The 26152-nt window shown below is 40.0% G+C and overlaps 1 protein-coding gene across 2 annotated transcripts in view; it reads right to left on the bottom strand.

The window, feature by feature from the left end:
- The window catches only part of lrba (LPS-responsive vesicle trafficking, beach and anchor containing), an 803145-nt gene that overhangs the window by 71606 nt on the left and 705387 nt on the right, over positions 1-26152 (bottom strand). For both annotated transcript variants that reach the window (XM_072256051.1, XM_072256050.1), the window contains exons 48-51: positions 10316-10405; positions 6972-7149; positions 6316-6378; positions 5560-5715 (exon numbers count right to left, since the gene is read on the bottom strand). In XM_072256051.1, the coding sequence (XP_072112152.1) occupies positions 5560-5715; positions 6316-6378; positions 6972-7149; positions 10316-10405 (487 nt within the window). The remainder of the gene's footprint in view (positions 1-5559; positions 5716-6315; positions 6379-6971; positions 7150-10315; positions 10406-26152) is intronic.

The following is a 26152-nucleotide window of genomic DNA, read 5'->3' on the forward strand; positions in this document are numbered from 1 at the left end:
AGAGATAATACAGAAAAGTCTGGCTTACATAAACTCTGATGTATTATGTGAAAGGTATTGGATGTTCAAGGTAAAAATTAATGAAGCATGTACTTCAACAGTAGCATATGCAGTTCATATAGGAAGATTTCCGGACAATGGAAAAATATATGAGCAAGAACACTTCAGAAAAAATGCAACTGATTTTCTGATAAAATGAAAACTGCTTGCAAATGAACCTTTTTCTCTTTTTGTCTTCCGTGAAAGGGTTAATATTTTAAATACCAAACAAATGAATACTGTTACTATCAATGTTGCAGTTAATTTATTACTTAAAAGCATGAATAATCACTTACATACACAAGGGGAACAAGATGCTTAAAACTTTTTAAGCAATACTGGTACCACCAGAACTGATTGACCAATACTGGAACGACCCATTCATCCTATCAGGTTCTGGTCTGTTATTAATTGCTCAGAGGGTAGGACAAAATTCCTTCAATTCATAAATACAAAATATAACAAGTTTGAACAACTTACCTGCAACTAATATTTGAAAATTCCAGCCAAATTGCAGTAAATTGCACATATTTTATCCTGAGAAAATTGAAGCAAGCCAAAGTCAACTGAAGGGCTTGGTATGTGGTCCAGTTCTCAAGCAGCTGTCCCTAATCTGTTTGCCTCAGCAGAGTTCAGGCCTTTTAGATTATCACAATTCATTTTTCTTTAGTTTCTAACTAACCCATAACCTGGTCAATTGTTCTTTATCCGTTTCCTTTAGGATAACTAGCTAAAAGCAGTGTAGGTTTTTAAAATAAGCTGGTCTCGACCAGTTAATTGGTGCACACACCTGATTGTGGTTAACTGTCTGAGCCGAGGGAACAAAGTATACATATTTTATTCCACTGGTTTAATAACGGACTTTTGTTAGGAGCATTATTTTCTCTAAAAACATTAATAATAACACAAACAATGAAACAAAAATGTAAACCAATTTCTATAGAAATTGCAATTGATAGAAACAACTACCAGTATTGTTCTTGGGATCTCTTTCTCTGTCCTGCAACAAATAATTTTGCTTTCATGAATGAATCATTAGCAGCATTTTGATTCTTCATTTTACAAAATGCAGAAAAAAGTGCAATAGGTTTATCCTTATTTTAGCTCTTTGCAGCTTTGAATAAATTGACAAGCAGAAATTCTACCTAATATTACAAAATTCTCTTTTTCATAATCCTTTTTTTGTACCCATGTAGATAATGTTCAACATAATTTTTAGAAAGGCTAATTCTGCCTGTTTAACTTGAGTCATTATCTGTTAACAATAGACAATAATGAACTAATTACCCACTGTGTGGCCATTCAAGCGCTACAACAAAATATGATGCACAACTAGAATTATAAAGCTAACAGTTTGGTAAATCAAATAAATTATTAGAACACATCTGTCCAATTGTATAACAGCAAAATGCTTCCGGCAAACTGAGTACAAATGCTCTGGCTGGCTTCACTATAGTGCAAAGGCATCAATTTCATTCTTCAGAATAAAAAGTTCTAAGTATTTCCATTATCAAAGTACATTCAGTATATGTCACCATATAAAACCCTGAGATTCACTTTCTTGCAGGCATTCACAGTAAATCTAAGAAAAACAATAGAATCAGTGAAAAACTGCACTGAACAGGATGGGCAATCAATGTGCAAGAAGACGAAAGACAAAAAGAAAAAAAAAACAAATAAGCAATAAATATCGAGAACATGAGATGAAGAGTCCTTGAAAGTCAGTTCATAGATTGTGGGAATATTTCAATTATGGGGCAAGTGAAGCTGAGTGAAGATAACCCCTGTGGTTCAAGAGCCTGTTGGTTGAGAGGTAATATCTATTCCTGAACTTGGTGATGTGGGTCCTGAGATTCCTGTACAGTCTTCCTGATGGCAGCAGCAAGAAGAGAGCATGGCCTAGATGTTGGAGTCATTGATGCTGGACCCTACTTTTCTGCAACAGCACTTCGTGTAGATACGCTCAATGGTGGGGAGAGCTTCACCTGTGATGGACTGGGTCTTATCCACTACTTTTTGTAAGATTTCCTGTTCAAGGACATTGGTGTTTCCATACTAGGCTGTGTACAGCCAGTCAATATACCCTCCGCTACAAATCTATAGAAGTTTGTCAAAGTTTTAGATGACATGCTGAATCTTCGTAAACTTTACCTGTGCTGATGGAGATTGTGGAAGAAATGTTGTTGCCAATCCGAATGGACTGGGGTCTGCAAGTGAGGAAATCAAGGATCTAGTTGTATATGGAGGTATCAAGGCCAAGGTCTTAAAGCTTATTGATTAGTTTTGAGGGGATAATAGCATTGTTGATGAAGAGATACTACATTGATTGGCCTTATCTCAAATAATAGTGAGGCAGCTTACAGAGAAGTCATCACCCTGACACAGTGATGTCAAGAAAATAACCTCTCCCTCAATGTCGCAAAAACAAAGCAGCTGGTTGTGGACTACAGGAGGAATAGAGACAGGCTAATCCCTATTGACATCAATGGATCTGGGGTTGACAGGGTGAGCAGCTTTAAGTTCTTTGGCATACACATCACTGAGGATGTGTATACATACTGTCTAGGTGGTGAAAAAAAGCACAACAGCGGCTCTTTCACCTCAGATGGTTGAAGAAGTTTCATACGAGTTCCCAAACCTTAAGGACTTTCTACAGGGGCACAAGTGAGTGCACCCTGACTGGCTGCATCACTGCCTGGTATGGGAACTGCACTTCCCTCAGTCGCAGGGCTCTACAGAGAGTGGTGTAGACAGCCCAGCACATCTGTAGATGTAAACTCTTCACTATTCAGGACATTTACAGAGACAGGTGTGTAAAAAGGGCCCGAAGGATCATTGGGGATCCGAGTCACCCCAATCACAAACTGTTCCAGCTGCTACCATCCGGGAAGTGATACCGCAGCATAAAAGCCAGAACCAACAGGCTCCGGGACAGCTTCTTCCACCAGGCCATCAGACTGATTAATTCGCACAGATACAATTGTATTTCTATGCTATATTGACTGTCCTGTTGAACATACTATTTATTATAAATTGCTATAAATTGCACATTGCACATTTAGATGGAGACAAAAAGGAAAGATTTTTACTCCTCATGTATGTGAAGGATGTAAGAAATAAAGTCAATCCAATTCAATTCCTGCTGTTGTATGCATCTTTGTTGTCCAAAAGTTCCAGGGTTGAGTAAAGAGCCAATGAAATGGGACATGCTGTGGACATGTTGTGATGGAAGGCAAATTGAAGCAGATCCAATTGGAGTTGAAGTTTTATTGCCAGATTCTCAAAACACTTCATCAGTGGATGTAAGTGCTACTGGATGACAGTCATTGAGGCAGGTTACCACATTCTTCTTGGGCACCGATATTATTGAAGCCTATTTGAAGTGGATGGGTACTTCAGACTGCTGAAGCGAGAGACTGAAGATATCGGTGAACACATCAGCCAGTTGATCAGCAGAAGTCTTTAGTCTCAGCCAGGTACCCAGTCAGAGCCCGTTGCTTTCCATGGGTTCACCTTCCTGAAGGATGTTTTTACATTGGCCTCGGAGATGGAAATCACAGGGTTGTCAGGGGCTGTGGGAGTTCATGAAGGTTCCTCCAAGTTTTGATGGTCAAAGTGCCTATAAAAGGCATTAAGTTCATCTGGGGGTGAAGTCTTATTGTCACCTATGTCACTTGGTTTCACTTTGTAAGAGGTGATGTATTCAAGCCCTGCCTCGGCTATCAGCATCATTCAGTGATTCACATTTGGTCCAGAATTGCTACTTCACAAGTGAGAAGGTTTTCCAGAGATTGGACCTGAACCTCTTGTCTTACTTGGTTGCCAGACCTGAAAGCCACTCATCTGGCCCTCAGCAGAATGGGAATCTCACTATCTTCTCAGTACCATTAATTTGAACATGTTGACAGCAATTTCTTTACCAGAATATTTACTTCCCTATTCTATAAGATTTATGAGTGTACTACTACAAGTAAAACAAGAGACTTTTGAAGAATTAATGCTTCTCACACAGCACACTGTAGACGGTAGGAATATTGGCCATCATATTCCATCCAGAGTCAGAATGAGTTTCCTGTCCTAACTCTACTTTTCATTATGGGATCAGTAGCCCAGCAGTTATGACCCTATAAATATGCTTCCTTATGCTCTTGAAATATGATGAGAGATTCTATTTTTACTGTATTTCAGGTAGTGAGTTCAAGACCCCTCTGCATGAGAAAAAAGTTTGCAAGTATCCTGATTGGTTGCATAATGGTTTGGGATGGCAATTTAAATGTGCAGAAATGCAAGACGCTGCATACAGTAGTGGACTGCACCCAATACGTTAAGGGTACATCCCTCCCCACCATCTACAGTGTGCACAAAAGGCACTGCCTCAAGAAGGCAACATCTACCATCAAAGATCCTCATCATCCAGGCAATGTCATTATCTCGCATCTACATTTGGGCAAGAGGTACAGAATTCTGAAGTCCCACATTGTCAGGTTCAAGAACAATTACTTTCCTTCAACCATTCAGCTCCTAAACTAATCTACATAACCCTAATCATTAGCTCAGTATAGCAACACTGACCACTTTCCACTCCAATCAATATTTTGTTCTAATTGTGTTTTTTCTTATTTAAAAAATGTATATAATTTATGTGTATGTTTTTCTTATGAATGCCGTGTACCTGATACTATGTGCCCGTGATGCTGCTGCAAGTAAACTTCTCGTTGCCCCATGCAAATAACTGTACTTGCACATATGTCAATACACTCAACGTTGATATCTCTCTAAGCCCACTTGTTTCCAACACCTTTGCTAAAGGAAATCAATCTTTCCTATTTATTCTATCTAGGTAGCCTCAATTTCTTCACTTTTCTTTTACACTTAATTCTCCCCTCAGGCTCCTTTTTCTCCAGAAAGCAACTTTACCTTATCCAATCTTTCATCATAACTACATTTTCTAGACCTGGAAGCATTTTCATGAATGTCCTACGTACCAGCAACACTACAATCATGTATTTCCTGAAATGTTATGCTGCCTATCTGGTGTTATGTACAGGACAACTCTCCTGCTTTTATACTACGTTGTGACTAATAAAGAAATGCATCCTGTACGTCTCAGAAAACTGTAAAAGACAAACTCAAATATTTGTAAATAATCATCATCCTAGAAACAAGAAATCATGGCAATCTTGAAATCACTCTGTGTGCTTAATAGATTAACAATGATAGGAGATGTTCTACGAGATGCAACATTTCAAATTAAATCAAATAATGAAAGGTTAAAGTAGAAAATTTAAAATTTATACAGTACATTAAATCAGGACTTAATCAAATGAGATATTTTAAGTTTACAAAAAGGGTTGTTTGTAGGGTTAATTCAAGTTCAGAAAAGAGATACCTGCTTTCTTTGCAGAGAAAAAGAGCAGATGGTGTAATACTAAAAAGAGAAAAAAAATCAGACCCTGACCCCTGTGATTAACCATAGACTATGTCTGGTTCCGTGAATGTGCAGAGGAAAATGGCAATTACCAGTGTCGGTGGAGTAGACACGGAAACTCTTATCCCAGAAGCCACAAACCAGGATGAAGCGGTTATCGGCAGTGATCACGAAGCACTGGGAATTGACTTGAATGCTTTGATCCAAGGGGTCAGTAATTTGCCTTCTGTGCATGCCAGTGTTATTAGCTTAAAGGAAAAAAGAGAAACAGCATTAGTATTCTATCAGTAATGGAGAAATATAGGTTATAACTTGTGCTTGGAAATGTTATATTACTGTAATTTAGATTTCTGAACAGCAGGCTCATAAAGCCAAGATCTGATCGCCTTAATGATGAAATCTTGGCATCGGTTCAATATTTTTCACCACTCAATGTAATAAAGAACTCTGCTGTTATTATGAAAATTTCCTTTGCAATGGGGCCACTACATTACGGGGGCACCAATTTATCATAACCCAGCTCATTCACACTCATCAACAAGTCCAAGTGATGAAACGATCCAATATTATCCTGACAGCGCTTCATGCGCATTCTCAATCGCACATTATTACAGCATCCATATTAATTTTCAGTGACACAGATTCTATCCCTGTACAAATTAGGCAAACCAACGAGGGAGAGTTGATGAAATACCAGAGAATCCACAGCTCATTGCATTCCAATTTGCATGCAAATGGTTTATCAAGAAAATTCCATTCCCAACCACCATGAGTGAATAACAACAGTAATCTCCACTTCAGTCCACCACACGGCATGTAATGAATTGCAGAAAGAAAAGCTGACAGACCTATCAGAGGATCGATTTCAACTGGCAGCTGGTATGACTGTTCTTGCATAGATCCATGAAGGCCTAAGATTGTAAATAAAAATTAAATTAGATGTTGTAAGAGCAGCTCTGTGGGGGAAAAAGTTATATATTTCTCCCTTAGCTTTGCAGAGATGTGTTTTCATGAATACAGGTATGCAATTTTGAAATTGCACTCTTCGCCACATAGATTTGATTCCAGTTAAAGATTTTGCCATTGAACCAAAATACATTGAGTGTTTCCTGCATAGTTTTCTGAAGGGGTTAAGAATTATTTTGGATTTTCTCTGATCCAAGCATCAGTTTTTTGTTTCATTCAGCAAACCTCATCTGGTTTCCAGCCCAATTTTCTTTTCTGTCTACTGACTGCTATCACCATGCAGAATATCTTAACATATAATAAATTTACACCAGGCCAAAATTTACAGTTTTTAAAAAATGTAGAGCACACGGAGAAATAAAAATTTAAAATCTATATTGTTTTAATGCTCTAATTTTACTGTGTTAGGGCTGTTCAATAATAGTAAACAAAATATTCCGTTTAAACATTGCAGATGTTAGAGCATAGCTGTCTTTTAACATGTCAACACTCTGAAAATGATAAATCTAGCTGTTGTCACTAACATCTCTGCACTCACCGGTAACATTATGCCACTTGTTCACAGCAAACAGTCTGCTCGCAGTTACTGTAATAATGGCTGGTACAGCCAGGCCCGGCTGAGTGTTGGCAGCAACATGGGTGACCGGGGAGTTGGATGGGAACTTAAGTACCATGATGACATCTTGCTGCATCTGGTCTGTGAACATCAGAGGAGTCTGCAGGAGGAGATACTGTTCAGTGGCAAAACCCCAAATCAAATACAAATCAAAACAGAAAAGGTATGGGGAAAGAGAAGGAAGCAAATAAGAGGAAAAAAGTGACAAACAGGAAGAAATAGGTTAGCAGCAGAGAACAGAGCAAAGATGCAACTACATCCCTTGCAAACCTTTTTGATACGAGGTTCTGAGCATCATTAAACATATTGCTCTCATGAGAAAAAGAGCTTTAATTGTTTTAAATAAAGAAATCCAATTTAAACCAGAACAGAGTTGTTTTAATATAAAAAGCAGAAACTATAAACAAAGATTGAAAGAGTAAGATATTTGCCTTGTAGGCAAAAGAAAGTGATTTCAAAGAAGGAACATAACAAATAGTGTAAACACATGAATTATAATTGTAGAGAAATTGAAATAAATAAAAGCCATTTCCATTTGTCATACTGAAACATTTCAAGATATTCTGTGTAAAATTACTGTATCTTCAGTCGGCACATTGCTGCATCAAAACAGCCACTAATGACAAAATAGGAAACAGAATTCAACCAGATGTCGTCATGAGACAAAGGAAGAAATATTGCACTGCAACCATACTTTAATTGTTGAAGCAGCAATTCGGTTTTTGGAGCATAAAGGAAGGTACAAAAATAATAAGGTGGATAATAAGCTTCAGTGACACCCTTCTGCGAGAGTGGCTAAAAGCCAATCAATATTATGAGTTAATCCTCCCCAGATACTCATTCAATTAAAGGTGTCAGTAATGCCTCATCTGATGTAGCCTCAATTAAATCCAACTATCTGATCCACTGAAAGCACTTGGGGACAGGGCAACAGAAATCTCAGCAGACAAATATGTATTGTGCATTTGTCTGCTAATTACTACACCTGGCATAAATTACCACTGATGCACTTTGCACAGCATGACACAACCTTATTTTCTAAAATCTGTGCCTCATTTCGAAGGCTAATTTGCTTGGTGAAACTAAATTAATTTTTATTAGGTGACTTAAACAATAAAAGGAAACTAGAAGTTTGGCATGGGGGTGGGAAAGGAAAAAAGCACTCGATCTTTATAATGCATTTTTGTTAAAATATTTTCTCACTAGCAGAAAATATAACAGGCTCTCACCCTCCTTCCCAGACACAGAGGGAAGACATTTTTTTCTAACTTAATGTTCCTCCATTTTATGTTGTTCCACATGAAAGAACATATATTTTGATGCTTGAATCCTCCTCAGGCTGCTGGAACGTGACATTAAGCTCTTGCCACATAGGTTTCTGCAAGAACTTGTACCTGTCTATTGCATGCATAGAGCTAATGAGTTCACTGTTCGGTCTCTCGGGTTTTTTTTCTTTCCCCCACAAAGAATATAAGAAATAAGGTGAGAATTTTAAACATTTTTATACAATAATACTTTCAAATAAGTTATTTGTTTGGCCTTGAATCATACACAAAGATAGCTAGCCCATATGCTTAGCTACGGCTGAGCTAAAACCAATGCTATCCCACACAAAACTAAATTTTAAACCTATAGTATACTAACATTTTCCTACCATTTCCCCATTTCTCTGCTGTTGTATCTCAGTGCAATATAGTTACACAGATGATTGTGGCTATGAGCACCTCATTGACGCACATATCCTTAAGGCTGATTTATACTTCTGCGTCAAATGGACGCCGTAACCTATGCAAGTGGCCTACGCGCATTGTGAGCATTTATGCTTCTGCATTGGTGTGTCTGCATCGCTCTGCAATTCCCGCACATCGTGCTTGTGCACACCTACCCGCGCAAAGCTTCATGGCCATGGTAGTCTTTCTCTGGGTAAACAAGTTTAAAGCGCAGCTTAATGTCACGTTCCAGCAGCCTGAGGAGGATTCAAGCATCAAAATATATGTTCTTTCATGTGGAACAACATAAAATGGAGGAACATTAAGTTAGAAAAAAATGTCTTCCCTCTGTGTCTGGGAAGGAGGGTAAGAGCCTGTTATATTTTTTGCTAGTGAGAAAATATTTTTTTGTAAAAGCGAAATGTGTCCTCCACAATTTCAGAGGTCTGTAAAGCTTTATGGAAAGTATTGTAGCCAAAGTTCCTTCCCTGCTCCTCAGTCAGCCAACGGGAAGCTATTGCAGCATAGGAGGAAATGCGATGCTACCAAGTGGACCAATCACAGTTGTTGCGGTCTTCGTTGCTGCGACGCGCAGTTACAATTTGGGAGAGGTGCGCGTCAGGCTACGGCGTAGGGTTCGCAGCGACGCATTACCTACGGCGTCGAGTTGACACACAAGTATAAATCAGCCTTTATATGAGAGCCTGATGTTTGCTGGCCATTCATTTCAAACTTTGGTTATTCTCTCGGAGCCACCACTGGCCATTTTCTACTACCCACACTCAAGGCAAAGATGCCAACATTTTTGTTTCTACTGTGCCACAGTGACAAACATAGAAGATCAGATATTCCAGTTAGCACTCCCCCACCACCACCCTATCACACTCTATTACCTGTCACTGCTTTGCACTGTAAATACTTCAAACCATTTTTACAAAGCTGTTTATGTTATAAATATATGCCTTTATTTATGTACATTTTATTCCGTATCTGTAATTTAACTAACTTTATTTTTATTATATTATTCTTTATAATTGTTATATGTTGATGTTTTTGTTGTATATCACGCCAATACACTGCAGCAAATTCTTAATACGTGTAAATGTATATGGTGAATAAAATTGATTCTTGATCCTTGATATCATCACAGAATGACTTTTACAAAACCATACACTACATTTACTCACTTTCACCAAGTTGTTAAGAGCCTTTGGTTCAGCTTTAAAATTATTTTCAAAGCTTTTTAGGTAAGCTTCAAGAATATTGGATGATTTCCAATATCCATAGAGCCTAATTACATTATTTTCTTTTAAGTCAATGCAACAAAAAAGGTGCACATTGACGCCCAACTATGATTGAGTAAATGATAGAGGAATAAAGGGCCAGAGAATTTGTTTTGATATATTAAAATAATTACAAAGGCATTCGAGGGCAAAAGAACATAAATGATTAAGCAGGAAAATAGCTGGATGTTTGTTCAGAGTGCGAAGTACCAAATGCCACATTTGGAACCAGATGTAAAATGGAAGTGGAAACAAAAGCATGCAACACACTTACCACTTGCATGGCAGAGCTTCTGGGAGGATGTGGTTCTATTAAAAGTTGAGAAGGAGTTTGGCCAAAACTTCGGATCTGGGCTTCAACAGCCTGTAGGAAACATGTAAGTATATGATAAAGGCACCGATCACAAGCATCAGAAACTAAATGGTCACCTGAAAATGTCATGCAACACGTCTGGATTGCATCATAGTGAAAATCAAGCCCGTATGTTCACTATAGTTGGGAGCTTGGCACTAACACCTAGGATTATCTCATCACTTAACTGTACATGTTATTTCCACGAAACACTCTTAAAACATTCTCATTCCCTCCATTTGATAAGAAACAGAAACTGGCTGCTACAGCCATAATTTTGACCTTGCCTTTGTTTTGTCTCTCAAATCGAGGAGCCTTCTGGTTTTGCATTTCTCAGTAAATAAAAGCAGAACTAAACTTAGACATATATTAGCATTTTCTGTGCTGAATGCCTAATTACAAAATAACTGAGTGTAGCAATAGTAAAATACTAAACAGTCTATCAATAGTGGCATTCCTTGTCAATCATATGTACAAGTTAAAGGAACTTATTTTTGCATTTTGTTTAAGTTCTGCATTGATTCATAATTCTCTGGCATGGTACTGGCTATTGTAAAACTGACATTTATTTCCAGAAAATTTTTAACCACTTCGATACTGAAAACCTAGCATTTTTCATACTGCAAACAATTTCTCAAAATGTTGTTTGAGTATACATAGAGCAATGAGTATTACTGCAGTACCAAAATATCAAAGACCTGAGATTCAAATTAAATGTATGACTATTTGACCCACACCCAGAGAGAACAAGATAAGCATAATTAAAAGGGATATAGTGGGGTAAACAAATACAGGATGAAAATTTGTCTTTCAAATGCTTATTTTTTTAGTTTAAAAATGTTATTCAACATTTTTGAAAAGTATATAATTTTACCTCCTCCAATGTCAATTTGAATCCAACAAAAAAAATCATCCAGAGGAAGTTAATGGTGCCATTGATCAAAAAGTTTGTGTTACAACTGAATAAATGTCAAGAGAAAGAGAGAGTGAGATTACACAAACCTCTGATGCTGGATTTTAAAGCACAATTGGGTTTATTTTCCAAGTACAATAAGTTATTGGGAGTTTAAATTGAATGTTTGCCGGACAGAAAATTATAAAGTGCATTAAAGATCTCAAACAAATTGTTATAGGTAAACAGATGATCTTAAGAACAGTGAAGAATAAAAAAGATAGGATGTAATACTGGAACCTCTAGAGATAATAAAGGAAAGCACATTACTTTCGTTGACACCAGATTTTACCAAAAATGTATCTGATTCTTAGACTAAGCCATGCACAATGGGTATTGATTCAAAACAAAATCTAATCTTAAGAACAAGCAACATGTAATGGTTATTAAATCAATTCTTGAAATGACCTGAGAATAGCTGCTATGTATCTTAGGTACAAATAACTTTACAGTGCAGTGAGAAGGATGACCTTTCAAAAATAGGCTCATCAGGAAATACCACTAGTAACAGATGCTATCAAAAAATAAATTCAAAATTGAAAGACAGTGGGAACTTCACAAGATCACATGAAATTACAGATTTGTCAAAATAGCAGTGAAAGAATGAGACATTCAGTTACACACACACAAAGAGAAAACCAAATTGTTCCTGATGCAAGATCCATCCAGTTCAGGAATAATTAGAGCAAGTTATTTCAACTATGTACTATTAGCATTTAGATTAATACTATGGCTAGTAGTTGATCTGGGAATATGCCTATGTTGAAATTATGGTAGAATCTTACATAAGGGTGCATATTCTGGCACAACGACAGAAAAATAAAAAGGAAACAACCTCTCAATGCACTGAAGGCGGTCCATTTACATTCAATAATCAGAACAAAATGTAATTTACTTACTTTAAACTAAACCAAATGATGAAAGTTTACATACTTATTGAATGTCATTTTAAAATGTTAAAATTTAAGTTGTTCAATTTCAGAATATAGTTCACTGAAAACATGCCGCCATTCTCCAAAGTGGTTTTTATTAACACTCATTCTTAATATTCAGATAGAAGTTATATCGCTTTCAGATGAAATACAGGTGGTAAACTTTATTATACATCAAAACTGTCAATTGTATAGTAAGGACTGCTAAAGAAATACAGAGGATGGAGAGTTCAAGCGACAAAAAGAAACTTATTTTCTCCACCTTTGTCTTTGCAGGATTTAACAGTACAATATGTTTTACTGAAAGTGGACATGGTATTAGAAGCACTGTGAAAACTTTGCTCTTTGAGCTGCCAAGCTGACAGACAGCTAAAATAGAACCCACCTAACTTCAGAAAGATGGTATAACCCAGACCTCATGTCTGGAGGTAATCTCCTTCACCATACTGTCTGGACTACGAACAGTAGTAAACAAATTAAAGACCTTTTTAATGGCCAATAGTTCTTCTCACTCCAGGGGTTTAGGGAGAGAGACTGGATTTCTCTGTTTAAACGATTCACAAATTAAAACACTTTTACAAAATAATGTTCAGACAACAAATCTACTGCTAAGAAATTAATACCAATGAGGACATTCCTTAAATAAAAAAAAGTAACACACAATTGCCTTATAAATGCTATGCTCAGAAGCCAAATAGAACTAAGTTAAATTCCCAAAATGGAGAATTATGCCCCAAATGTTGACTCTTGATTTTGAATGACTCTGAGCTCGCTCCCTCATAATTCTTTGGACATTCACCCTCATCCTGATATCACCGAGATCTTTTTCTCTGTCATAAATCACTGATCATTTCTATCTGCTCTTTTCTCCCACCTTTTCTCCAGATTTTTCTTTCACGTTGCAAATCGCTTACATTGGTGATCAATGTCCTCCAGTTATCTCACCCTCTACATCCCTCAAAACTGCTGTCATTAAGCAACTCTTTGAAAAGAAATTATGCAACACTTCAAAATTCAATTGCTATTCTCTTTCGTTAATTTTGGAATACATTGGTTTTCATTTCATAAATACCAAGGTCAGGAAGTTGCTGTATCAAGTGTTGTGTACATCATATATCAGTGATATTTGAATAATATTGTAAATATATTGTTTGATTAAGCCTTCTTTGTTTAAATAATTCATTATGGATATATCCAAGAAGTACGTGAATGGCATACGTCATTACACCACGTCACATGTGCGCATCTCGCTAAAAGTAAAATACAACTATGACATGCATCTCCTGACTCTGTATTTTTCTTTCAATGAGGTTCATGTTTCTGAACTACAAAATATAACACCAAGTTGCCCAAAGGTTTTGCTCTAACAGTTTCCCATCAAAATTAGTTGAACCACTAAGGCTACGTCCACACTATGCCGGATAATTTTGAAAACGCCAGTTTCGAGTAAAAACGACAGGCGTCCACACTATGCTTTTTCAGAATATCTCTGTCCACACCAAAACGGATATTTGGGCGAATCTACTCCAACTGGGCATACGCAGACACATCTAAGAAAACAAGCGAAGAGGAAACGGTATAATATTTACATTTCCGTGGCGGCGTTGTGCTATTTCCATAGAATAAAACTAGAGTACCAACAACAACAGGGAAAGAAAGTTTTCAACAATGTCTTCCAGGAGTACAAAGAAAACCTCCGCTGGAAAAATTACCGGACTTCTCCGTTTAGACAGACAATGAGGTCGAGCTGTTTCTGCCAGTTATGAACAACTACAAAGTCAGCAAAGCAGTAGGGATGTTTAATTCCAAACAAACTATTAACATAGAAAATAAAGTAAACAACACACGCATGAAGCTGTCCTCTACCCAAGATCAACAAGTTAGTGGAATCTTCTGCCGCCAGACCTGTACAGTATTTCCGATGTTAATATTTTTAAAGATAGATTCAATCAAATCAATTTAGGGGATCTGGTCAAAAAAGCTCACTTTACAATTTAACTCCCACGCCGTTCACACCGACTGCGCGTTATAACAGCGGTGGTCAGTCAGCGACAGTGCCGGCTTGGAGACCCCGGGGTACAGGAGATCGAGGGTACAACCACCGCAGACTGGGAGACCGGAGGGTACGGGCAGAAGAACAGAGGATGCAAACAGAGAAACTGAGGGGACCAGCTTGAAAGCCACCTCCAGTTTAAATTCCATATGGAATATTTTGGGAGGATCAAGAACCAAGAACCAGAAACCAAGAACAGCCGTCCAGCAATGCTTGCACAGTCCCAAGCAGAAGCAGAAAAAGGATTGCTGTTGTGGTGTTGTCATGACAACGTTTTAAAATCTCTCCGTTTACCCCGTACACACTTCAACGCGAAACAATCGTTTTCAAAATTACACACTCTGGAGAGTGTTTTCGAAAATCTCCATTTTCGGGGGATGAAAACGCCGGTTCAGTGTGGATGGAGGGTCAAAACGAAGAGAAAAAGCTTTGTTTTCAAAATTATCTGGCGTAGTGTGGAGGTAGCCTGAAACAGGATGGTCAAACACAAAGTGAAGGCCATCCTCTTCTATCTGTGCATCTGTTATGCAGATCAAATGGAATAGCACCCATTCCAGTATGCATAAACACTGTTTACCTTGGAATAACCCTCATACCCTTTACAAGGACCACAATCAGAAGATAAAAAGTAAAATCAATGCCCATTACATCATCACTTGCAAGATTACAAACTCAAAATGACAGGCCAGGGCCCATCGATTACAGCTTTCATATTCACCATATGCAATCCAGTAACAGATAAGTTAGTCTGCCATAGGACTGCTCGTCCATACAATCAAACTGAAATTGTCATCACTGGCTGTCTTAAGCCAACAAAAGTCAGCAGCTTGTATATTCTCATTGGAATACTATCACCAGGTGTCTAGGAGTTGTGACTAGCCAAGGAAAAAGAAAATGATAATCTGAGAATGTCAGATACCTTCTACGTTGTTAAACCAGTGCAGATAAATGTCACTCAGGACCTTTCTCATGCCAGGCAGTCAGCTTTATCACTGCATTTACCCATGATGACTCATGATAGATAAGACTTGCAAGGCAGTATGCGGGGTTCAGCATGATTAGTAGAATGGCAGAGCAGCTCCCAAAGGGGGAAGAGGAGAGCCTCAAGCTATCTCTGTAACCAACGGACCAGTCAGGAGCCAAGAAAGTAAAATGGGATTGTGCCACAATACATGAGACCTGCAACTGTGGCAGGACACAAACTTAGTCAGTTCACTTTCCAAGGAGAACCCCAGACACAACTGAGCATCCTGCTGAGACCAATATAAGCTCTACACTAAACTCATCCATGGAAAGTTTTTCACTTTTGTGGATCAAAATATGAAGAACACAAGCTAGGGAAAGGTTGGAACTTGTCCATTCGAGAGCAGACAAAGGTAGGTGATTTGATCATTCTTAATTACAGCAGCTAATTAAGACCATTAGCATAATTAGGTCCTTTGGTCCATTGAATCTGTGCTGTCATTTAATCACGGCTGAGTTATTTTCCCTCGCAATCCCATTCTCCTGTCTTCTTCCTGTAATCTTTGATGCCCTTACTAATCAAGAACCCATCAAACTCCACTTTAAATACACCCAATGACGATCTCCACAACCATCTGTGACAATGAATTCTACAGAATCACCACCCACTAGCTAAAGAAATTCCTCCACATCTCTTTTCCAAAGATGCCCTTCCATTCTAAGGCTGTGCCCTCTGGCCTAAGGCTCTCCCACTATTTGAAACATCATCTTCACGTCTACTTTGTCTAAGTCTTTCAATATTCAGTAGGTTTCAATGAGATCCCCTCATTCTTCTAAACTCCAGCAAGTACAGGCTCACCACCATCAAATGCCCATCATATGGTAAAAAATCTTTGAAAATTTTAGTCTATATGCTTTAAGTCTCATTTCCTCAGATTTCAATTAATCTTTGCGATCTACCACAAAATTATTAAATGCTTTAAGGTTGTTTTCTTTGCTCTGCTTTCTTTCCCAATGCAATCTAACCTTGCACCATATCATTTCTTGTACAATCTGGTCTGAAATATGCCAGATTTCCATTTCCCAGTTAAAGAGATACTCAGTTTTTTTTTTGTGTTTGTGAAGGGCCTAGATAGAGTAGATGTTGACTTCAGGAGGACACAGAGTGACCACTCTCCACTGAACATCAACAACTCCTCCATAGAGATCTTTAAGAGCACCAAATTTCTTGGTGTTCACCTGGCGGAGAATCTCAACTGGTCCCTCAACACCAGCTTCATAGTAAAGAAAGCCCAGCAGTGTCTCTACTTTCTGCGAAGGCTGAAAAAAGTCCATCTCCCACCCACCTATCCTCACCACATTCTACAGAGGTTGTATTGACAGCATCCTGAGCAGCTGCATCACTGCCTGGTTCGGAAATTGCACCATCTCGGATCGCAAGACCCTGCAGCAGATAGTGAGGTCAGCTGAAAAGATCATCGGGGTCCCTCTTCCCGCCATTACAGACATTTACACCACATGCTGCATCCATAAAGCAAACAGCATTATGAAGGACCCCACACACCCCTCATACAAACTCTTCTCCCTCCTGCCATCTGGCAAAAGGCACCGAAGTATTTGGGCTCTCACGACCAGACTATGTAACAGTTTCTTCCCCCAAGCCATCAGACTCCTCAATACCCAGAGCCTGAAGTGACACCTACCTACTGCCCTCTATTGGGCATATTGTCTTGTTTATTATTCATTGTAAAGGGAGGAGAAGATGGCGGCGCGACGCAGCGCGCGTGGCCTCTCCGGTGAATGATATCGGTATCTGTCAAGTAGGATGCCTGCACAATTTTGATTTGATGGAGACAGATGTGAGAAGCACGGAGGAACATCTGGAGAAACTTCTGAAATGCCCGGTTTGCTGCCGCTGCTACTGTGCGATCGAGAACCTCCGGAGGGGAAGGCTCCAAATCCTCGGCTTTGCCTGTTGCTGGTGGCCAGGGCTGGGGTTGAAGCACTCAGCAAAGATAGAACATAGAATAGTACAGCACAGTACAGGCCCTTCGGCCCACAGTGTTGTGCCGACCCTCAAACCCTGCCTCCCATATAAGCCCCCAACTTAGATTCCTCCATATACCTGTCTAGTAATCTCTTACACTTCACTAGTGTATCTGCCTCCACCACTGACTCAGGCAGTGCATTCCACGCACCAACCACTCTCTGAGTAAAAAACTTTCCTCTAATATCCCCCTTGAACTTCCCACCCCTTACCTTAAATCCATGTCCCCTTGTATTGAGCAGTGGTGCCCTGGGGAAGAGGCACTGGCTATCCACTCTATCTATTCCTCTCATTATCTTGTACACCTCTATCATGTCTCCTCTCATCCTCCTTCTCTCCAAAGAGTAAAACCCTAGCTCCCTTAATCTCTGATCATAATGCATACTTTCTAAACCAGGCAGCATCCTGGTAAATCTCCTCTGTACCCTTTCCAATGCTTCCACATCCTTCCTATAGTGAGGTGACCGGAACTGGACACAGTACTCCAAGTGTGGCCTAACCAGAGTTTTATAGAGCTGCATCATTACATCGAACTTAAACTCTATCCCTCGACTTATGAAAGCTAACACCCCACAAGCTTTCTTAACTACCCTATCCACCTGTGAGGCAACTTTCAGGGATCTGTGGACATGTACCCCGAGATCCCTCTGCTCCTCCACACTACCAAGTATCCTGAGATGGTGCTTGGTGCTCGGTGCCGGAGGGCTGGTCGGAGGCTCGAAGTTTTCGGATGGACTCAGAGTCAAACTGCAGTCGGGTGCTTCCAGGATGCTGCATCGGCAAGTTTGCGGTGCTGGAAGCTCATGGCAGGGAGAGTTTTCTTCCTTCTACCGTCTGCGTGAGATGATGGGACTTTCGAGAGACTTTGAGACTTTTTTTTTCCTGGGCCCATGGTCTGTCTTTTTGTCAAATTACGGTATTGCTTGCACTGTTGTAACTATATGTTATAATTGTGTGGTTTTTGTCAGTTTTTCAGTCTTGGTCTGTCTTGTGTTTCTGTGATATCACACTGGAGGAAAATTGTATCATTTCTTAATGCATATATTACTAAATGACAATAAAAGGGGACTGCGTGTCCTCATAATCTAAATCTAATGCCTGCACTGTTTTGTGCACTTTATGCCAGTGATCCCCAACCACGTAAACATGCAAAGCATGTGCTACCTGGCCGCGAGGAAATGATATGATTTAGCAATATGAAACGATATGAGTCAGCTGCACCTTTCCTCATTCCCTGTCACGCCCACTGTTGAACTTGAACGCACGCGAGGTCATTACGCACGCGTCATCCATGTCAGTGCGGGAAGAAGATCAACTCCTCAAGCTTGCAAATGACGGTGGGCTGAAAAGTATGTTTGACATAACATCTCTGCCGGCATTCTGGATCAAAGTCAAGGCTAAATATCCTGAGATAGCCATGAAAGCACTAAAAACGTTGCTTCCATTTCTAACATATCTCTGCAAAGCGGGCTTTTCTGCAATGAATGCAACGAAAACAAAATTGCGGAATAGACTGGACATAAGGAACCCCCTTCGAGTATCGCTGTCTTCCATCACCCCTCGATGGGACCGTCTCATTGCAGGGAAACAAGCCCAGGGCTCCCACTGATTCAACGATATTGGTGTGTTGCAATGATTTTATATGTTCATACAGGGAAAATATGTGCTGTGTGTTTAATATCCAAACGTTACTTAAAATGTTATGATGCTATTGACTTATAATTGACTTACCACTATATTCATTCGAGGAAAATATGCGCTGTGTGTTCCAATATTAAATTCGTTAGATAAACCCTTTTAGAAATGAAACTGAGTGTATTAGCCACTTATAAGTGACATAGTTGACTTATCACCTATATTCCGGTTGTGATTAACAGCAGCCCCCCCCCACCCCACCCCAGGGTTGCCAACTGTCCCGTATTAGCCGGGACATCCCGTATATTGGGCTAAATTGCTTTGTCCCATATGGGACTGCCCTTGTCCAGTATTTCCCCCGCTAAGGTACAGCATTCCTGTGAAACCTTTCATGCCAAAATGGCATAACGCAACGAAGCAATTATCATTAATTTATATGGGAAAATTTTTTGAGCGTTCCCAGACCCAAAAAATAACCTACCAAATCATACCAAATAACACGTAAACCTAAAATAACACTAACATATAGTAAAAGCAGGAATGATATGATAAATACATGGCCTATATAAAGTAGTGTGTGTACAGTGTAGTTTCACTGAACAGAATCGCCAAAAACGGTTTGTAGAAAAAAAAATCAGCACGTACACGCGCACGCATGCACACACAGGTGCCCGCGCAAGGCTTCATGGTCATGGTAGTCTTTCTCGGGTTAAACGCAACACATTTGACTACTACTCTTGTCCATTGGCAACCCTACAACCCCCACCCCACTGGGTCAGCCGGTCTGCAAGAATATTGTCAATAATAAACTGGTCCGCAGTGCAAAAAAGGTTGGGGACCTCAGCTTTATGCAGTCCTGGGTAGGTCTGTAGTCTAGTGTAGTTTTTGTATTGTTTATGTAGTGCCATGGTCCTGAAAAACATTGTCTTATTTTTACTGTGTACTGTACCAGCAGTTATGGTCAAAATGACAATAAAAAGTGACTTGACTTGATGTTAAAAGGATGTTTCCCATGGTGGGAGAGTCTAGGACAAGAGGGCACAGCCTCAGGATAGAGGGGCGCCCATTTAAAACAGAGATGCGGAGAAATTTCTTTGGGCAGTGGGTGGTGAATTTGTGGAATTTAATACCACAGGCAGCTGTGGAGGCCAGGTCTTTGGGTGTATTTAAGGCAGAGCTTGATAGGTTCTTGATTGGACATTGCATCAAAGGTTATGGAGAGAAAGCCAGAGAGTGGGGCTGAGGAGGAGAAAAAAGGATCTGCTATGGTTAAATGGCAGAGCAGACTCAACAGGCCAAATGGTCTATTTCCGCTCCTATGTCTTATGGTCTAGGATCCCATAAAGAAGGTGGTAACCACCTTTTGATTTCTAATAACCCTAAGTTCCAATTCAAAGAATAAAACATAAGACCATAAGATATAGGACCAGAATTAGGCTATTCAGCCCATCAAGCCGGCTCCGCTATTCCATCATGGCTGATCTCAGATTCCACTCAACCCCATACACTTGCCTTCTTGCCATATCTTTTGATACCCTGACTGATCAGGAAACGATCAACTTCCACCTTAAATATATGCACGGGCTTGGCCTCCACCGCAGTCCGTGTCATTTAGTAATGCATGCATTAAGAAATGATACAATATTTACTACTCTCTGGCTAAAAAAAATTCCTCCTTGCCTCTGTTATAAAAGGTTGTCCCTCACTTTTGGGGCTGTGCCCTCTAGTTCTGGACACCCCCACCATAGGAAACATCCTCTTCACATCCACTCTATCTAGTCCTGTCAACATTTGGTAGATTTCAATTCTTCTAAATTTCAGTGAGTACAGGCCCAAAGCTGCCAAAAGCTTCTCATATGTTAACCCCTTCATTCCCAGAATCATCCTTGTGAAACAGAGTATGGTAAGTGCCTGGAATACACTGCAGGCAGTGGTGGCTGAGGCTGACACATTACAGGCATTAAACAGACTCTTAGAATGGCACATGGATGAAAGAAAAATGGGGGTTATGAGCTATGTTGGAGGGAAGGTTCAGACTGATTGTATATATATGGTAAATGGCCAGCTGATGGTTCCCACAAATTCGTTTTACTTGAGGTTGCAAGCATGTGCAATTTTTAAATTATCATTCCTTGGCCACTGGATGCAAAATCCAGTTAAGTGATGAATTGCTCTATCCAGTTTTCCTTCCACGATATTTATTTTCTTTTCCATATTACCATGCAGCTTTCCTCCTGATGCTCTGTTGTTTCATTCTGAAATTCTTCCTTTATCCATTTCCCTTCACTACTGCCCTCCACATCATAATCCTAAATAGCCATTCGTTTGAGTACACAATTAAAATATAACCCGAACCCAATTTTTTCCACATCTGAATCAACCCAAATTAATTTGCTCAGACACTGCAGTGAGTCAGATGATGTCCATGCCGGAAAAAGCCTTGGTGAAATCATGTTTTCGCTCTCCATGGTTAGGTGTCACCATTTGAGCATAGTGAACTTGATGCTGACACCCAGAAAATGCTTCCTAATCTTAGCAGTGTTCCTTGCCAACTATCTGGCTAGATTTTACCATCTGACCAATGCATTGAGGCAAACTGACATCAAACAAATCAGAACATCGAATATGGTTCTATCTGCTTCCTTGTCAAATATTACAACTTGCTACCAGCACCAAGCCAAATTTGACAACACCTCCACAAGCTCTTTGACTTACCACCATCAGGAAGAAGCATCAAGACTAGGACTGCCAACTGGGTAACAGCTTCTTCCCTCGAGCTGTGTGACTAATGAATACTCTGCCACCACTGAAGATGTTAAGACAGCGAGATGTTTACCGTTACTGTTTTGTTTACCTGTGCACATATATATAGATACGCACACACACAAACACACACACACACACATACAGTATCTTACAGACATATGACAATACACTTGAACTTGAAGAAAAGGCACTCCAAACTCTGGATGAAGTTCTGTATTAAATTTTCATGGACAGTTGTGACTTGCAGAATTAACAAAGGGGAAGAATAATCAGTGAATGTAGCATATCTGGATTTTCAGGTGGCCTTAAATAATGTTTGCACAAAGGGGTTATTAAATAAACACAGGCTTTAGGGATAATATGTTGGTATGCAAATAACTTTTTGCTGGAGCAACAGTAGCTAGCAGGGTAACAAAAGGCTCCATGGTGGTGCCCTGGTTGTTCACGATTTATAATGAATGATTTAGATGAGGAGTCCAAGTGTAATATATCCAATCTGCTAATGATACTAAGCTGGGGGGAGGGGCAAAGCAAATTACAAGGCATATAATAGACTAAGCAAACAGACAAAAAATAATTGATGCAATATACTATGGAAAAAATACACTTTGGTCGAAAAAGTAGAAAGAGATAATATTTTTAAATGTTGAAAGATTGAAATATGTTGCTGTTCGGGACCCAAGTGTTCCCGTACACTGTAAGTTTAACATACAGTTCAGGAAGCAATTATGAAAACAAACGATATGTTGGTCGGTGACATTCCCCTCAATAATAAGCATACCATTTTGGATACTGTTGTGGGGGATGACCTCCCGGGGGAATGCCACGGAGACCAGGATACTGGCACTGAGCATGGGTCTGTGGTGCAGAGAGAAAGAGAGACAACAAGGAAGTGGTAGTGATAGAGGACTCAATAGTCAGAAGAAGAGACAGGAGATTCTGTGGCCGTGAACGGGACACTTGGATGGTATGTGGCCTCCCAGGTGCTAGGATCAGGGACACCTCGGATCACGTCCACAGCATTTTGGAGGGGGAAGGAGAGCAGCCAGATGTGTCAGCCTATATTGGTACCAAAGACATAGAAAGGAAAAGCAAAGAGGTCCTGAAGAGAGAATTTAGAGAGCTAGGCAGAAAGCTGAGAAGCAGGACCTCCAGGGTAGTAATTTCTGGATTGTTATGCACCAGTGACGGTAGAAACATGATGATTTGGCAGATAGGTGTGTGGCCGAGAAGCTGGTGCAGGGGTAAGGGTTTCAGGTTCTTGGATCATTGGATTCTCTTCTGAAGGTGGTATGACCTGTAGAAAAGAGAGATGGGTTGCACCTGAACCCCAGGGGAACCAATATTCTCCCAGGCAGGTTTGTTAGAGCTGTTGGGGAGGGTTTATTCTAATTTGCAGAGAGAAAGGAACTGGAGTGAAGGGACTCAGGATAGGACAGATGGTAAAAAAGCAAAGAGAGCATACAGTCAGACAGTCAGGAAGGACAGGCAGATGACAGGACATAATTGCAGCCAGCAAGGTGAGTATCAGTGCATTAGGGATGCAGAACCAAAAAAGGTAGTAAATACAGTACTCAAGGTGTTATATTTCAATGCATGAAATATAAAAAATAAAGTAGAACCATAGAACACTACAGCACTGAAAACAGGCCATTCGGACCTTCTAGTCCGTGCTGAAACTTTATTCTGCTAGTGCCATTGACCTGCACCAGTCCATAACCCTCCGGACCTCTCCCATCCATGTCTCTATCCGATTTATTCTTAAAACTTAAGAGTGAGCCCGCATTTACCACGTCAGATGGCAGCTCGTTCCACACTCTCACCACTCTCTGAGTGAAGAATTTCCCCCGAATGTTCCCCCTAAACCTTTCCCCTTTCACCCTAAAGCCATGTCCTCTCGCATTTATCTCTCCTAATCTAAGTGGAAAGGGCCTACTCGTATTTACTTTGTCTATACCCCTCATAATTTTGTAAACCTCTATCAAATCCCCCCTCATTCTTCTACGCTCCAAGGAATATAAAGTCCTAACCTGTTCAATCTTTCCCTGTAACTCAACTCCTGAAGACCCAAACCTAGAAAATCTTCTCTGCACTCTTTCAATCTTACTGATACCCTTCCTATAGTTTGGTGACCAGAACTGCACACAATAATCTTGTAGATGATCTTGTTGCACTTTTATAGATTATCAGGTATGACTTTGAGGCCATCACTGAATCGTGACTGAAGGATGGTTGTAGCTGGGACCTGAATGTCCCAGGTTACACATTGTATCAGAGGGATAGGATGGCAGAGGGGTGGCGTAGCTCTGCTGGTAAAGAATGGTATCAAATCATTAGAAAGATGTAATATAGGATGGGAAGATGTTGAATCCTTGTGGGTTGAGTTATGAAACTGCAAGGGTAAAAGGACCCTGACAGTAGTTATTTACAGGCTTCCAAACAGTATCTGGGATGTGGTCTACAGATTAGGACAGGAATTAGAAAAGGTATGTCAAAAGGGCAATGGGTGATTTTAACATGCAGGTAGATTAGGAAAATCAGGTTGGTAATGGATCTCAGGAGAGTGAGTTTGCTGAATGCCTACAAGATGGCTTTTTAGAGCAGTTTGTTGTTGAGCCTACTAGGGGATCAGCTATACTGGATTGGGTGTTATGTAATGAACCGGAGGTAATTAGGGAGCTTAAGGTAAAGAAACCCTTAGGAGACTGTGATCACAATATGATTGAGTTCAACTTGAAATTTGATTGAGAGAAAGTAAAGTCTTTCCGTAGAGGAAATTACAGTTTTATGAGAGAGGAGTTAGCCAAAGTAAATTGGAAAGAGATACTGGCAGGGAGGACAGCAGAGCAGCAATAGCGCGAGTTTCTGGGAAAAATTGAAAAAGGTGCAGGATAGATCTACTCCAAAAACAAAGAAATACTCAAATGGTAAAATAGTACAACCGTGGCTGACAAAGGAAGTCAAAGCTAATGTAAAAGCAAAAGACAGGGCATACAACAAAACAAAAGTTAGCTGGAAGATAGAGGATTGGGAAGATTTTAGAAACCTACAGAAAGCAACTACAAGAATCATTAGGAGGTAGAAGATGACATATGAAGGCAAGCTAGTAAACAATGTCAAGGAGGATAGAAAATGCTTTTTCAAGTATATAAAAAATACAAGAAAGATGAGAGTGGATATAGGACCACTAGAAAATGAGGCTGGAGAAATATTAATGGGGGACAAGGAGGTTGCAGATGAACTAAATGAGCATTTTGCATCTTTCTTTACTGTGGAAGACACTAGCAGTGTGCAAGGTGTTGAAGGGTGTGAGGGAAGAGAAGTAAGTGCAGCTATTATTACAAAGGAGAAGGTGCTGAAAAAGCTGAAAGACTTAAAGGTACATAAGTCACCCGGACCAGATGAAACACACCCTAGAGTCTGAAAGAGGTAATGGTATAGATTGTGGAAGCATTAGAAATTATCTTTCAAGAATCACTGGACTCTGGCATGGTTCCAGAGGGCTGGAAAATTGAAAATGTCACTCCACTCTTTAAGAAAGGATGGAGGCAGCAGAAAAGAAATTATAAACCAGTTAGCCTGACCTCAGTGGTTAGGAAGATGTTGGAGTCAATTGTTAAAGATGAGGTTATGGAGTTCTTGGTGACACAGGACAAGAGAGGACAAAGTCAGCATGGTTTCCTTAAGGGAAAATCTTGCCTGACGAACCTGTTGGAATTCTTTGAGGAAATTATAAGTAGCATAGATAAAGAGGATGCAATGGATGTTGTATATTTGGATTTTCAGAAGGCCTTTGATAATATGTAACACGTGCGGCTGCTTACCAAGTTAAGAGCCCATGGTATTACAGGGAAGTTACTAGCATGGTTAGAGCATTTGCTGATTGGTAGGAGGCAGCGAGAGGGAATAAAAGGATCCTTTTGTGGTTGGCTGCCAGTGACTAGTGGTGTTCCACAGGGGTTGGTGTTGGAACCTCTTCTTTTTATGCTATATATCAATGACTTAGGTGATGAAATAGATGGCTTTGTTGCCAAGTTTGCAGATGATACGAAGATTGGTGGAGAGGCAAGTGGTGGCATCCATTAGTCTCGCGAGAACATGGATCTGCACCTGGAAAGGTTCTCCAGGGCGCAGGCTTGGGCAAGGTTGTATGGAAGACCGTCAGTTGTCCATGCAGCAAGCCTCCCCTCTCCACACACCAATGTTGTCCAAGGGAAGGACAAGGGCCGATATAGCTTGGCACCAGTGTCGTCGCAGGAGTTGCCAGTACGAGGTTGAAGGCAACATCGGACTGCCTTAGGAACTCCAGCTCCGGATTTGTCCTCAGGGTTTACTCCTGAAGCCTGTCCCATGAGTGGGTATGGCCGCAAGACAGCAGAGGCTTGAAATCAGAGTTCTCCCTCTCTTAGAT

This window comes from Mobula birostris, chromosome 4 (assembly GCF_030028105.1).
Source record: "Mobula birostris isolate sMobBir1 chromosome 4, sMobBir1.hap1, whole genome shotgun sequence".
Taxonomy (NCBI): Eukaryota; Metazoa; Chordata; class Chondrichthyes; order Myliobatiformes; family Myliobatidae; genus Mobula; species Mobula birostris.